Consider the following 16606-nt stretch of genomic DNA (forward strand, 5'->3'; position numbering starts at 1 on the left):
AGTCCATGACCAATTTAGCAGTCAGCTGTTTTCCTACACATATCCTAATGGTAATAATTATTGAAACTGATCTTTTGAATGTCATGGAGGAGGTGGCCAACATGTACTCTGCCTATGATCAAAAGTTCTCTGCTGAAAAATAAATAAGGAAGCATATGGCATGCACATGCTGTTTTCAGTTTTAAAAATACAGCTCCAGATACATTTTCATACTAAAAGTAGCACCAGATTTTTTTTTTTTTTTTTTTTTTTTTGTTTTTTTGGCATTTCTCGGAAAAGCAAGTTCACCTGCTCTACTTATTTGGCTTTTTTAAAGTCCTGGAGCATGTCTCAAAACCAGTTCTCCAGTACAGCTGCTTTCTGTGTTTTATGCTGCTCTGAAGTGTGAGATTTTAAAAAATGCACGTAAAAAGCCACGTATCACAAAAAACTCGGCATTATGCTTTGAGCTGAAGTGCGTAAACACTGTCACGTTCAGAAAAGCTACAGTGCTGTGCTGCACTGTCCACAGGTGAGACAGGGTAACAAATTCACTTTGGCCCTCAGTATTTACTCTGCTGCCAAATCAACAGATCCCATTATGGTCGATTTAATTGTCCGTGGTAAAGTGTCCTAAGACTGGTGCCTCACCCCAGCACAAAATATATGGTAAAATAAATTATCCAGTCATTATCGCATTGGAGGGGTGCAGTGGTGCAGTGGACTGGTTGGACTGGGTCCTGCTCTCCGGTGGGTCTGGGGTTCAAGTCCCCCTTGGGGTGCCTTGTGGTGGACTGGCGTCCCGTCCTGGGTGTGTCCCCTCTCCCTCCGGCCTTACGCCCTGTGTTGCCGGGTTTGGCTCCAGTTCCCCGTATGGGTTGAGCGGGTCAGAAAGTGTGTGTGTGATTATTGCATTAATATATGTATTTGTTTGCAAGAACAATAAATGTTGACATCAAACTCTGTGTTTAATGGTGACTTTTGCTTTTCGGAAGTTTGCAAGATGTGGACCCTAATGAAAGATGTTGTGTAGGTGTGGCTGTATGTGTGTCTGTGTGTGTGTGTGCGTGCACGCTTTGCCTTAATTCCTTATTTTAAGCACTGACACTTGCATGGACTAGCATCGCGCATGAGAGTGTGACCTCAGTGCTCTATTGCTACATGTTTAAATCTATGCTCTTTAAGGCACTTTGGCTCCGTCACACAGTCCAAAGGTAGATCAGGAGAAATGCTGACTCCTGTCCCAGTGTGTCAGTGAGTCTGTCTGTGTATCGGCATGCCCTGCGATAATCTGGTTTTCCAGCCGTGCTCTGTTACACCTAATGCTCCACGTGTCCCAGAAAAGGTTCTGAGTGACTAGGCGAGTATTTAGAAAATGACATACCGAATCGAAAAAATAATATATGCTGTATAGACAATATTCAAGACTGACGCAAGATTGCATAGCTGTCATAGGACCCTCTATAAAATTTACCTTTTACTGTGAAATGTTGCTAATAATGTTCTTTTCATATCTTACAGTCTTTGAGGAACAGCTAGCGGATGCATGGACAGTTCCATTTCTTTCTGGTCATTTATTTCATTTTTCTGTTTTAATTAGGAGAGAATTTACAGAGTTGCTGGAGAAATATGGATCCAGCAGTACTGGTTCTTCCAGGAGTTCTCCAATCCAGCAGGGTATGTCACAAAATCTCTCACCTCTGCCTCCATTGTGCTCTGTGTGATTCTTGGCATCGAATGAATTTTGCAAATGGAATTCTAGTGTTTTCCCCAGTAATTAAATCAGTTCACACAACAGGACGTTAAACTTGCACATGTTGGTCCTGTGAAGACCTGCAGAAGAAATGCGTTTTGTTGATGTTAATTGTTATGGTTCTTGTAACCTTGGAAATCATTTAAAATATACTTGTCAAGTCTTTCAGACTTTTATTATAGTTTTGGGGAGCTATTTTAAGTTTGCATAGTTAGTCTAGGGTAAAGTGGGGCTTTTTTTACATTTTGTTTACTTTATGTATCCTCTTATCAGTGGCATAATAATTTGTGGGATATTGGGGAGCCAAAAAAAATTTTTTTAAAAAGCACTCATGTTTTCATGTTATGCATACTGTATCATGTCTCACAAAGCCAGTGACAATTAACAATCACCATCAACACACTATGCAAAAACAGGGCATTAGAAAATCAGTGCAAATATCTGATTCCAAGGGCCAAACTGCAACTCCAATGCATTTTTGAAAACTGCAGTGTTTGAAAATATTCCCCCTTCCTACTTAATGTGTCTTGCCAAGACAGTATGCTTCCCATTAATGAATTTAAAATATTGCTGGTCTTCATGGATTAGTTACTAACGATGTCGCTCTTTATTTTTCTATTAAATAGAAGTTTCATCATTTCTGTTCTTTTTAATTGTTTTTTTTTCCATTGTTAGTGGAAAAGTTTTTCAGTAATATTTGTAAATATATATATATGTGTGTGTGTGTGTGTGTGTATGTATGATGTATGTATGTACGTATTGTGTGAGAAGAGTGCTGCGTAAAAATAGATTGAATTAAATTGAACATATATACAACTATATATTGTCACATCCACATTATATATATGAATATATCAGCTGAACATATATATAAAACTACATTTTCTGAAACAAATGTGATGTTATCTATATGATTGCTTATTTTGTCATTTTCTATTTTCAGTTGCTTCTTACAGCATTCTTGAACGATAGTAATGAATGTAACTGATTACCAGTTTCTGCCAATGCAGTGATGCTCTTCATAACTTTATGCAAAGCAGGTAGATACCTAGACAGCACATCTTCCGGGTCCTCATCTCGATCGCAGAGTCCGCTGTTGCTGAGCCCGGCAGGTTCTCAGAGCGCTTGCAATGGCACAGGGTCCCTGCTGCGGTCCTTTAGGTATGGCGCAGGACAAACACACGTTGCATCCCTGATTTTCAGGCATTGACAGTGTGTTTCAGTGTGTCCTTTAGCAGTTTCATCCACATTGTGATGGACTCTACACTTAATCACATATTTCCATATTCCTTGCACCCATCATATATGTATGTAGCTGTTCTCAGCATGTCTTTTGCTAACTGTATGCTGACCTGATGGATAGTGCTGTGTTCAGAATTAATTGTATTTTAAACTTAAGTACTTCAACTCGGTGCACTTCGGTTGCAGAACTTAGTTTAACCAAACTGCTGCAGACCATTGCTGATTTTTATTCTTAGTATTCTTGCTTATTTACTTTTACCCAATATGAAAAAACAGCTCCTATGAATTTTTTTTTTTTTTTTTAAATATTTTCCCTGAATCTTTTGCAAAAAAAAAAACGCAAGACAGGGAAATAGGTCTATCTGTGTATTAATTACTCCACGTTGCAATGCTGCGCTAGATTATGTGTTTTCTCTTTATTCTGTTCATTTAAATCCTCTCTAAAGAAGCGGGCAAACTTAAGTTTCTGAAGCTCATATGGGTGGTGACGTACATCGACGGTGCTGATACCGCATGTCTGTTTGTTGTGTCAGTCACCCAGGGGAGGGTGTCATTCAGCTGATCTCAGTGGCTTGCTCCAGCAGCCTGGGCATCACCATCGGCGGCGGCTCCAACAGACCCGACGGCCCAGCGGTTTTCATCCAGGAAGTGCTGTCTGGCGGGGACTGCCACAGGGTGAGGGAAAAACAGTACCATATCCACTCACGGCACCTTTTGCCTTGGCGTAATTAGAAATCAACCGATCCTATTTCATCCGTGCTTAGCTCTACCGAAGGCACAGACTATTTGAGCGCTTATTATGGAGGAGTCTCATTGTCAGGCCCTTTCAATTCCCTGAACTGCTCATCCACATACAGGTCAAGTTTAGCCTCATCCTCCTCCTCGGTATCAGCCGGGAATAGTGAGAGACGGAGTCTATAAATATCCCTCTAAACCTGTAAGCTCATCCTTCCGGTATCTTTCCAAACATGAAAATGGTTTGAATTACTTACAAACATTCACAGTCATTTCGAGCATAGGCTAATGCTCTTGTTCACTCCGCTTTGAAGTCATGCGAAGGAAATACTGAGAGACGGCGAAAAAGGAGTTTAAGCACAGCTCCGCTGAGCACGCCGCCGGAGCAGAGTGTGTGATTAGCATTTCATTAAAGTCTCGCTGCATGAGAGTGTTTCCAGTACCATTAAGGCACGTTGATGTGTGCAAAGTAAGGACGCGGGGCTGAAACAATGTGTAAACGCCAGGTTAGGGGACAGAAGCAGTTTCAATGCATAACAGCCTGGTAAAACATGTTTGTCGTGCAGGGTTTAAGTGCTCTACATTTCCTGCTACATTGCACGGAGGGCAGTGGGGGAACTAAATTTGCATGATTCTGCATGACAGCTAAGGAATCTGGGTAAAGAATGAGGTGCGATCGCGTGTCGCTATTCCCCCGTGTTGCTGGAATGTCCGATGTCAATTCGAGAGAGGATTATTACGTGTGGCGCGCTCATAAATGGTGAGGAATTTTTCCAGATGTCTGCCTTCATGTGCGGGCTCTACATCTTTTGCAGAGCGAATGCAAAATGCTGTTAATGTCAGCGTGATGTTAGTTTTACTGTCGCTTTTACTTTTCTGATTTTATCCTGAACTTCCACACCAGTGCCTTTGTGGAGTTAGTCTGTGTTCTGGTCCATGGCCTCTTGTTCTACTAGAGGAAGCGGGTACCCGATTCGTGCTCTTCTGATTAATATCCTTGCCAGCTCTGCCCGCTTTTACAATATGTCATGTGGCAATATGGAAGGGGGCTGAACCCCAGTAAAAGGAAAGATGCCAGCCTCTCGAACCCATGTGCAGTGTGTAGCTGAGAAGTCTCCCCCAGTGTAAGTTTATTCAGATGCCAGGTGCTCTCTGCCAAAACTATCATCATCTCAGTCCTGTTTATATATATATTTTTGATAGCATTAACCTTTTCATTAATTATGCTTAACAATAATCAATCAATCAATCACTGAGATGAATTTATTCTGATTGAAGAGCACCATTGAAACTGTGTTAAATTAAAATGTCTGGGCAACCTCATTTGTATTGCTTGTGAAATAGGGCTGTATTTTATGTTATAGATCTATACATTTCTTAAATAACTATTTTTTTTGTCTCATGAAATGTCAAAATGTATCGTGTTTCTAAGGAATAAGTTATCAGTTATATGTATGCTATCATTCTTACAGGCCTTCATAAATTATGTAACTTAGATTAATAAGATCGTAAGTTCCACACTAATGTATTCTGTTCCATATTTTACAAATTTATCAAATAAAGTGATAGTTGTACTAGGACAAACACACCTGGGGCTGTTTTACAATATCATCGCTGCAGTGGGGTTTCTGCAGCATTTAATTTACTAAAATTAGTAAACTAAAATTCATTGAAAACATCCTCAACGGATATGTTCTGTTTAAAATATTTTTTTATTGCATTGTGTTTATATTGTGGTGTGAATAGTTCTTATTATAACTCTATCTTTTCAGGATATTCAGTGAGTTTTTTGCCTCGCACTCTTTATCCCAAGAGCAGATTGCACTGTTTTAGAAACTACAATTGTGGCTACAGGATTTCAAGATTAAGCCCTTCTACTGCACCTTTGAATATTAATATGCCTGTTTTGATTCCATAAAATTGCCACAAAGGGACTAAATAAATGAGCGCTCAATTCAGCTAAGCAGTGTCATCCAACTGTAACCATCAGGATGGAAGACTAAGACCAGGAGATCGCTTGATTGCCATCAACAAGGAGTCACTAATAGGCGTGACACACGAAGAAGCCAAAAGCACTCTCAACAAAGTAAAATTCAGGTACGCATTCATCCACCAATCCTATTACAGAGGAATGACTGATTCCCACCAAATAAGTTTTTGTCTTTTGTTCTACCTCAAAAGGCAAGAGGGTTCGGTGGAGATTGCATTCATCCCTGGCAAAGGACCCTTCCCCTGTGGGAACCCATTGCTCAGTGGAGTAGAGCGCCCTGGGTACAGTTCACCGCGATTAAAAGTACATGCCAGATCTCCCGAGGTGAGTGTTGTCTTGGAAAACTAACAGTTGGACAGGAAATTCGTTAATTTCTCTGGTAGCATAGTGGTTACAGCTGCTGTCTTTAGGCCAAAGGGTTACCGTTTGAAATCTGACCCTTTGAGCAAGGTACTTACCCTAAATTGCTCCAGTAGAATTACTCAACTTTGTAAATGGGTGAGTAGTTAACGGTGCATTGTAAGTTGCTTTGGATAAAAGTGTCAGCTAAATGAATAAATGTAAATCATGGTGCAGCTAGGCATTATTATGTGTAAAATCACATGCCTTTTCTTCACAGAGGCGACCAGAAGATTCTGCAGCAGTGCCTTCCCCCTCTCCTGATATATGTCCTCCAGACATCTTTGTTTCAGGTAAGTGCACCCATATCTACCCTTTCTCATCACGAGCACAACAAGGGTGGGACTGGACAGCTTGTCCAGTCATTGTTCTAGGAGGTCTAAAGTGAGTTGCACTTCTCCAAGAGAAAGATGCCCATAGTCTGGACCACAGGTCAGGTGGACCGTGGTGGTGAGATACTATGTAATGTATGATACTGTAACATTTAGACATTCTTTGACATAATTCACACTTGATCTTAACTTAGACCAGATCTATTTTTACACATATGGTAGGAAATTAATTAAAATTCCAGTGTCTATCAGGGCCAGAAGTTAGAAGAGTTTTCTTGAATTCTTGGCAAAGTGGTTTAGATTAAAGACTCCGTGGATGTTTCAGTGTTTTTCATTGTAAAAGATAATACCATGAAGCTATTTTTTCTACAACAGTCACAAAGAGGACAGATAAATCTGTATAAAGCTGATTTGTATCATACTAAAAATTAGGCATATATGATTTTTGCTGAATAAACTGGATTAAAAGAAATGTGATGTTGTAAGATTTTATTTAGAACTCTTCATTTCATGAACCCCATAGTTTGGACCTGCACAAAGCCAGCAACCAGAAAAATAATTAGAGGGTACTCATATTTTGACAATACATTCAGAAAATATATCTTCTTATTCTTGACACTTGATTCCTTTCTTCAACATTTAATCTGAAGAGCACCCGTAGCAACAAATTTCATGTTCTCGATCTCTTCTGATACCTAATTACCAGACATAGCTGTGAAATAAACAGATCAAATTAATTAATTTCTACAGTCTTTGGAACATTACATTACTAATATCTGTTCCTTCAACATGTAAAAAAAATGAAAATGTAGCCAGGAGGTATAATATTCTAATACAGTCTGACTTTAACACCTTCCGTACTATATCGTATGTGTTTCTACGGGATGGATTTATCAGTTGCATAAGGAATGCCATGTGTTGGGGAAATAGAAACAAAGTTTGTAGTGTAACACCTCTGAGATGTCACCAATGTTTCAGTGTTATATCCATGCGCAAGATTTCCCTAGGATGTTGCTGTTTTCATCTTTTCTGATTTATGATTTATAGTGCTACTTCAAAGTATGTGAACTGTACAGCGATGGCCAGTATTGTTGTATGAAATATTAAAATAAATTTACAAAATCTAAATCTCACAAAATGAATAAGTGATTATGATTTGCATACCTGATTCTGGTGGGGGGGCGCAGTGGGTTGGACCGGGTCCTGCTCTCCGGTGGGTCTGGGGTTCGAGTCCCACTTGGAGTGCCTTGCGGCGGACTGGCGTCCCGTCCTGGGTGTGTCCCCTCCCCCTCCGGCCCTACGCCCTGTGTTGCCGGGTAGGCTCCGGTTCCCTGTGACCCCGTATGGGACAAGCGGTTCAGAAAATGTGTGTGTGTGTGTGTGTGTGTGTGTGTGTGTGTGTGTGTGTGTGTGTGTACCTGATTCTGCTTGCCTACTGGCTTTAACCAATGCAAATCTGCATTATTATTTTTGCCCCTGCTTCTGTTGTTCATCTGCACACATGATTTACTCTAAAGCAACATATGGAGTTGTTCATTACACACCTATTATGCCACATAAGAAGAACTGCTTCTCATTAAATAACCATTTTGTGGGAAAAGCAGGGGATCCAAGGGATTCACATACTTTCAAGCAGCACCGTATATGAATCGCCCAGGCAGGCATGTGTCTTTTTCATAACTACCCAAGCTCCAAAACAGGCTGCATGCTGCTTATCATAATCTAATTTTCTATCTCTGCTTGGCAGATTTATAGAGCAGCGTCTGCTGACTTTTGCCTCTTCCTCATTGGCTGGCAGCAAGCGTTGAGGAGGAGGCCTGTTGTTGCCTGCGCCAGATGTCTGATGGCAACAGGAGATATTAGGGGATGCATTGCAATAATTTATTTAAAAAGCCTTTTAAATATATCTTCCTTTCAGCGTACAGCATCTCCAAAAAAATTAGGAACGTCACAAAGCCTGTAGTGCTTTCAAACGCTTACTGTATATTTTAAAAGGAAATTATTGTATTGTTATTATATTCTGCTTACCAGTTTTATGCCTCTTAAAGGTTTGTGTTTTGTGTGGCTGGATGTGGAAGGTTCTGGTTTACTCTTTGCATGAAACCTGCTTCAGCAGACTCAGAACTGGAAGTGGAGAATCTATTTGCCAAGATGGCATGTTGATGATGCTCCACCTGCTGGTCGATCCTGGAATTTGTTTTGGAATTAAATAAAATCCAGGAGGGTTTGTGCTGCTGAATTGTGGAGTTCTGCTAAGCAGGGGAAATGTTCTAAAAAAAAAAAAAGCTTTCAGGGCTGAAATGAAAATGTACATATAGTTTATAGAAATCACAGTAATTCCACAAAAAAAGCTGCTTTTTTTTGTTGTCAAAGATGATTAAAGGTGAAATTTTGGAGATCACAGGTTATTTAAAAACACAGAGTCTCCAGGAGAGTAAAACAGCCTTACAGAGAGAAATTGTCCCCCTCTTACTTTATTCTCCCTTCTCAGGTTCCAACAGCTCACAGAAAACAGCCAAGCCCAAGATCACCCTCGACCCCCACATCCGCCTCAGGTCAGACAAACTGGACTTGGTAAGTTCAACAAGGAGTTATACTTCCAAAACTAATAGTATCATCAATAACCGCCCAAGCGGATATTTAGTTTCCAACCTGCATATAGAATGTTATGTATAATATTTTTTTCTTTCATTGTTCAGTCGTGTAGCAGTGTTTTAATCTGATCCTACTAATCCGGTTGGTGACCCTAATCTAACAGACCATTGTTGGGATTATTTTTCAGTAGGCTGCATTATAATGTTCAGTTGGAAACACAATGCTCTGTACAATGAGTTTTAAACATGTTAAATCTTTATTCAGTTAGGAACAGGTTAGGAACAGCCTTAACTAGAAGCTGGCAGGGGTGATTTTTAAATCACTTAAAATACTAATGATTTTCTTATTATCAAAGCTGTATGTTTCTGCATCTTTATTTGTAAACATGTCCTTAATGCTTTGGAAAAAAATGGTTGGAATCTGCTTGTACATGGGTCATATGCCAGAGGAGGGTGAACTGATTTTGCTTCATGGTTGCAGACCATTAGTTTTGCACTGCCCTCTGGTGTTGATTAAGTGGAAGTACAACAAGCTGCCATAACTGTCTCAGTCCTGGGGGGTCCCAGCTGACTGGCTTCTGTGTTCCAGGCTCTCAGATACTTGGGGATAGAGGTCACAGAAGAGAAGAAGAGAAAACTGAGACAGAGTCTGACCATGGACCCTCAAGGCACTGTTGCTTATGGAGGTGAGTTTATCAGTGAGGACTGTCAGATGTACTGTACACACTTGGATTTCAACTCATGAAAACAATTGATACTGGAAACCTGTTTGTAACTCAAGTTGTTTGTAACTCAGAAGTTGCTTTTTTTCCATGTGGAAATGAAAAAGTTATGGTAAGTAAAAAAAATTGCAACGTTCCTATCCATTAATAAAATCTGTGCGTCATTGTGTCTGCAGCTAATCCTGGACGTTAAAATTAAAACTCGTTAAACATCACCTGAAAATAAAAATGTGTCATCTCAATATTCAGTCTTCCTGTTCAATCCTGTTGAGTAGATTAATTGCGTAAACAATATTTTAATAAAAGTACATACCTCTCAGGGGTGGTGCAGTGGCCCAGTGGGTTTGGCCGGGTCCCGCTCTCTGGCGGGTCTGGGGTTTGAATCCCGCTTGGAGTGCCTTGCAACGGACTGGCATCCCATCCTGGGTGTATCTGTTCCGCCTTGTTTTGTCGGGTTAGGCTCTGGCTCGCCGCGACCTTGTTTGGGACAAGTGGTTTCAACCAGTGTGTGTGTACATGCCGCTCGATTTTTTAATTGATAATCTTCAGTAAATTACTTTGATGTACCTACAGGAATTAAAAAATGTTTTGTAATACTTTTCATTTTATCATTTTATTGACTTCAAGCTAGATTAAAAAGTCAAAGTCAACTTTATTATGATTCCCACAACATGTATACCGCATACATAGGAGTGAAATAGCATTTCTCCTGGACCACGGTGTGAACATACAGAATAACAAATCCATAGAGGACAATATATTAAATTAAATCAGAATCAGAATCAGAATCAGAACGAGCTTTATTGCCAAGTATGTTTGCACATACAAGGAATTTGTCTTGGTGACAGGAACTACCACAGCACAGACAGAATGACAGTGACAAGACACAGATGAGAAGATAGAGTATGTGAGCAAGGGATAAAAAATATTTAAAAAATATAAAGTACCCAATATACAAAAATAGTCACTAGATACAAATGCAAGGCAGTGTGAGTAAGAGATATGTGATAAATAGTTATAAATATAAATATAAATAGCATTATGTATTGCACGGTTTACTCTCTAGGGGTGAGATTTCGGTATTCATGAGGTAGATGGCCTGAGGAAAGAAACTTTTCTTATGCCTGGCTGTCCTGGTGCTCAGTGCTCTGTAGCGCCGGCCAAATGGCAAGGGTTCGAAGAGGAAGTGGCCTGGATGTGAGGGGTCTAGAATGATTTTGCTAGCCCTTTTACTGACTCTGGACGAGTGCAGTTCTTGGAGAACTGGGGGGGATGTGCCGATGATTCTTCCAGCAGTCCGAACTATCCGCTGCAGTCTTCTGATGTCTGACTTCGTAGCTGAGCCGAACCAGACAGTTATAGAGGTGCGGAGGACGGACTCAATGACTGCAGAGTAGAATTGCAGCAGTAGCTCCTGTGGCAGGTTGAACTTCCTCAGCTGACGAAGGAAGTACAACCTCTGCTGGGCCATGCAAATTTAATTAAATAAAAATTAAAGCTTTGTTGAAATTAACAAAAATAAAATGCATGCTCTGTACAAACCCCCCCCCCCCCACCTGAAAACAGTCTATTGGCTAATTAGTTCCATAAACATGCACAACATTTTTCATATTTTTCTCAGACACTGAGGAACATGAAACACAAGCTGTAAACACTGGAATGATCCCTAATTGTGTTTTTATTCTATCTGAGGGTGTTTTGCTGCCAACTAATGGCAGAAAGTGGAAACGCAGGTCATTTCCAGTGTAGCAGACGCAAATTTTAGAAGATATGTCTACGTTTACATGTATTTATTTAGCTGAAAGTAGAATGATAAAGAAAATTAAATAAAAAATGAATAAATAAAGGAAATGTTTGTGTCTTTAAAAATTCATCACACAACATACCAGTGTACGCAGCATTTATGCAGCTGTAAATTTCATTGTGTTAATTTATAATGACTAAGGACATGCAAGGAACGTGACAGTTATATGGGCATAGAGGTGGAGACAGACTCATATTGAACCCAGCTTAATTTTTTAACTTGCAGCTTTTGTGTTTAAATATTGTTAGCTTTGTCTTTGTTTCTCATTTAGGTTACGTCTTAGCTAATGTACTGTATATATAATTTATGCATAAAAGTATACTTGTAGTCTGTGTCTTAGCATTGAGTCTGTACTCTGGCTTCTGTAATCCCTCAGAATACATATTTAAGTATGCAGATGTTTTATTTTACCTGATTTATTTATAGAACTTGTAAGTGAAGAAACAGAAAACGTGAAAGTGGGGTGGAGTTGAGTGGAAATTGCCTTCTTGGCTCTGGAAAACATTTGGGTACATAGAGGTTTTGTGTTAAATTTAGTCACCACAGCTAGAACTCCTGTTCTGAAACTATATTAACACTCATCTGTCCTCATGCCAGATTTTGTGGAGGCCACCCGAGACGTTCTGCAAGACAAGCTGGAGGCGGCAGGCCTGGCTCAGGGGCCTTTCATGTTCTCTTATCATGAAGCAGCCAGCTTGATGGACACCTCCGCCTTTCACTCACCGGTAAAATAGCTCTGTTTGTCTTCTTCCCTTGTCAGTGTATTATTTAATATAGCATAGAGCTTCCAGCTCAGAAATCACAGGATTTCCTTGTGACCACCTTTCAAGTACTGTACAGTTATTCCCCTACAATGAACAAGAGTCGGTATCTCTGCTCATTCCTGGTTCATGTTCCAAACAGACCTCAGACTCGGAGAACAGCTACAGCAGCGAAGAACTTGAAATGTTTCAGGCCGAGGTCACACATCTTCAGCAGCAAATGAAAGAGCTGAAGGTGAAAACCAACTAATTTTACCCTGTCCCGTAGCATTGTACTTAAATACATTTATATAAATGTAAGATTAATTTTCGTCAACCTTTGCGTATTAGTACTATTGCTCTGTTTGTCAAATTCTGTCCATGAAATGTTCTGGTAAACGTACGTATTTTCCCTGAACAACATAGGTAGTGTGTGGTTTTAAAACTTTAGTAATAAAAAAAACTCCTTTAACTACTTTCTTCTTTCCAGACACTGCTGAAAGATACAGAGACGAGCAAGAAAACACTTGAAGAAGAGCTTCAGAAGACAGCAGAGGTAATGCTGATTTAAATCATTTTAGGTGAATTTATTTTTGCATAGTGGTCTCTCTAACAAAGTGGCCCCAATGTGCTTAATGTAAATTTAAATGGAAGAAAGAACAAAAAGAAAGGAGTCATTAACAATAACTACCTCGGATAGCGAATCAGGAATGGATTCACAAATGATCATCAATTCAGATGAACAGGAAGAATATTGGGGAGGAGGAAAGAGAGGCCATGAGGGCTTGGATAGCTTTTCAGAGCAAAATTTACCCTGGTGTGCCTATGCCTGGAGAAATGAAAGTGGAAGTGGAGTGGAAGTAGATAATTGGTCACTACACATCATACTTATACAGGGATCAAAACCAATAGCATCAGTAGGAGTCGGCGACAATAAAAGAGTTCGAACTCACCATCCAAAGGGGAATTCAGCATTAGAACTGATTGATAGAGTCAAGTTTGCAAGTCAGTTTTGTCATCATGACATTTATAAGGAAGCCTGGATCTTGTGATCAAAGGGTACATTCTGGTTTGTACATATTACTAAATTCTGATAAATACTAAGTATAGACTAATTTTTTTCAGTCTTGTAACTAAATTATAAGATTTGACCTAAACTTTAATTCAAACTAAAGACTAATTTATTTGTGCACTTATGCATAAGAAGATTATTTTAGTGATCTGCATATTAAACATAGAAACATTCATGTTATATATACACAACACACAGGGGGGTGGGTTGGACCGGGTCCTGCTCTCCGGGGGGTCTGGGGTTCGAGTCCTGCTTGGGGTGCCTTGTGGCGGACTGGCGTCCCCTCCCCCTCTGGCCTTACGCCCTGTGTTGCCGGGTAGGCTCCGGCTCCCCGCAACCCCGTATGGGACAAGCGGTTCAGAAAATGTGTGTGTGTGTGTGTGTGTGTGTGTGTGTGTGTACACAACACATGAACACACCGCGTTGCTGCTCTATAATCAGAGTGTGACAGCTCATAGTAGGACTTGAATGCTTATTACTGATGTGTAAGCTGTACTATTATTAGCACACATGCCAACTGGAATGATGTTGACATTGATACACTTTTGCCCTTTTCACAGCAAATATTATCAAGTCTTCAAAATAAACTGGTTCCTCAAATGTCAGATAGCATAGCTAATAACGTATGTCAAGCATTTTATTTGCTGATTCAATTCTTCTAAAATCCATAATAAAAAAGACACTGCAATAAAGGAAAATCGTTCTCTACGACTTTATTATTTATTATTAACTTTAAGCTACAAAAAAATTTAAATTAATTTTAAATGGCAAAATAAATAATCTCCACAAATGGGGTGGGGTGGTGCGGTGCAGTGGGTTTGGCCGGGTCCTGATCTCTGGCAGGCCTGGGGTTCGAGCCCTGCTTGGGGTGCCTTGTGATAGACTGGCGTCCTGTCCTGGGTGTGTCCCCTCCCCCTCCAGCCTTATGCCCTGAGTTGCCGGGTTAGGCTCCAGCTCACCGTGACTCCAGTTGGGGCAAGCAGTTTTAGACAGTGTGTGTGTGTGTGTGTGTGTGTGTGTGTGTGTGCGTGTGCAATCTCCATAAATACCTGTACAATCCAAATTGTTGACCAATTCATCCCATAAATATATGCAATATCTGTCTCCCTTTTTACACTTTCTGTGTTTATTATCTCTTCTTTGGTCTCTATGGAATAGGGGTGTGGTGGTACAGTGGGCTTGACCAGGTCCTGCTATCTGGTGGGTCTGGGGTTCAAGTCCCCTGTGGGGTGCTTTGTGATGGGCTGCTTTCCTGTCCTGGGTGTGTCCCCCTGCCCTGTGCTGCTGGGCTAGGCTCCAGCTTGCCATGATCACACTTGGGTCAAGTGGCCTCAGCCACTCTGTGGGTGTGGGTGTGGGGTCTCCATGGTAACAGTACATCTCTTCTTGGGGATGCTATTACAATCACCACCAGTGATGAGCAGTAAACGAGGTGATACAAGCTGAATTAAGACAGTTCCAAACTACTCTCTGTGTCCACTTTACTGCCATCTATCAGCTCAGAGGGAAAACATGTGTTGGGCTCACCCTGGGCTTCAGAGATTTTAGGAAATAGATAAACAAAGAAAATATGCAGAACAAAAAGTACATATTTTCAAAATTTCTGAACTTAACCTTTCATAATCCGAGAAGCAAGAGCACTCCAGAGTTCATTTCCCTTTGTCAGGATGTGAGGAGATGTGGTTATGTTCAGGACTTCATCTATAACCAGTATCTATGGTTCCTACCAAGCTGGAATGTCAAAGAAGTGCTTTGACAATCTTGCCCTTAACAACGTTGGCAGATCGTCATCAAATTCATCACCAAATTTGAGCCGCAGCAATTAATAACTTTAAGGTGGTCAAATGCTATCTATAGCAACGAGAAGAAAGACGCAAGTAGTCGGCATTGAACTTTTAACTCCATATGACATTTTTAGGAAATCAACATTTGTCATTTAGATGGCATGTTGAAGGCAGAGATTCAGTTTGACATACAGCGTTTGGAATCATGTCAAAAAGCCCACTGTCATGAGGTCATGGGAGGTATAGCAGATGTTATAAATATAAGACAGGTGTTTTCAGAAGAGAAGATTTTCTGAAGAATTTCCATAGACCTGCTTTGTTTTGTTTTGTGCTAGTGTTAACTGTAACACCTAATGATGTGCTACAAAATGTTCTTGATTCTTTAAAAAAAAAATGCTTGTCACAGACTTTTGAATTTGCAGCATAACTGAAGCTTTAGAGTTACGATGGAGTAGGGGAAACTGCAAAAAGTTGCAGACCCATTACAAACAGCTGGTTGGATGGCACTGTAGCAGCACAAACATGTCCTATTCCTAATAGATTTATTCACTTAGCAGAGGCTTTTCTCCAAAGCAACTTACAATGGGTACCATGTAGTGTTATGAGCCCACACACCTTATTCACCAAGATGACTTACACTGCTAGATACACTCCTTACAGTGGGTCACTCATCCATACATCAGTGGAACACACTCTCTCAGTCACTCACACACTATGGGTGAACCTGAACAGCATGTTTTTGGATTGTGGGAAGGAACCAGAGCACCCAGAGGAAACCCACACAGACACAGGGAGAACATGCAAACTCTACGCAGACTGAGCAGGGTTCAAACCCCTGGCCTCTCGCACCACCCAGCTGCTGTAAGACAGCAGCACTACTCGCTGTGCCGCTGTGCCACCATGCCACCCGATGTAATAGCCACAGTCTTAGCACTACTACAAATTAAAGCAATAATAGGAAGACAGGCCATATAGGTTGGAAGCATGACACGCAGCGTCAAAAAGTAACACTGTATATGTATATATTTTCAGAAAGTGTAATAGAGATGTAAAACTAGACCGTTTTGATAAAGCCACCCACTTCCATCACTTCTACTGTCGCCTCCCGCAGAAAGCCACAGCCACGTCAGTGGAGAACGAGGCCCTGAAGACCAAACTCCAGGTGGTTGAGGCCACGCAGGGGCAGACGAGCAGTGCGGAGCAGGATTACGAAGAGGTCATCCAACTCCTGGAGGCCGAAATCAAAGACTTGAAGAACGAACTGGCTGGAAAGCAACGGAGAAAGAGCAAGGAGGCTACAAAGGCTAGCGATGTTATCTGTTTTTTTTATTTACATGGGCCATGGTGGCTGCACATACAAGCATTTCCCTGAAAATTAAGGGCTAAAGTCTCCCCCTATGAAATAACATTAAACTGTGATAAAACAGGCAGCCGTTAATGTGGTAAAAAAAACTTATACC

General features: G+C 40.7%; 1 protein-coding gene across 1 annotated transcript in view; it reads left to right on the forward strand.

Moving 5' to 3' along the window:
- Positions 1 to 16606, forward strand: part of LOC108926686 (syntaxin-binding protein 4-like) — a 39828-nt gene that overhangs the window by 12280 nt on the left and 10942 nt on the right. The window contains exons 6-17 of the mRNA XM_029246907.1: positions 1580 to 1656; positions 2773 to 2893; positions 3508 to 3649; positions 5700 to 5806; positions 5891 to 6023; positions 6319 to 6391; positions 8922 to 9004; positions 9614 to 9710; positions 12148 to 12275; positions 12454 to 12546; positions 12781 to 12846; positions 16258 to 16449. Of these exons, the coding sequence (XP_029102740.1) occupies positions 1580 to 1656; positions 2773 to 2893; positions 3508 to 3649; positions 5700 to 5806; positions 5891 to 6023; positions 6319 to 6391; positions 8922 to 9004; positions 9614 to 9710; positions 12148 to 12275; positions 12454 to 12546; positions 12781 to 12846; positions 16258 to 16449 (1312 nt within the window). The remainder of the gene's footprint in view (positions 1 to 1579; positions 1657 to 2772; positions 2894 to 3507; positions 3650 to 5699; positions 5807 to 5890; positions 6024 to 6318; positions 6392 to 8921; positions 9005 to 9613; positions 9711 to 12147; positions 12276 to 12453; positions 12547 to 12780; positions 12847 to 16257; positions 16450 to 16606) is intronic.

This window comes from Scleropages formosus, chromosome 20 (assembly GCF_900964775.1).
Source record: "Scleropages formosus chromosome 20, fSclFor1.1, whole genome shotgun sequence".
In the NCBI taxonomy this organism is placed as follows: domain Eukaryota; kingdom Metazoa; phylum Chordata; class Actinopteri; order Osteoglossiformes; family Osteoglossidae; genus Scleropages; species Scleropages formosus.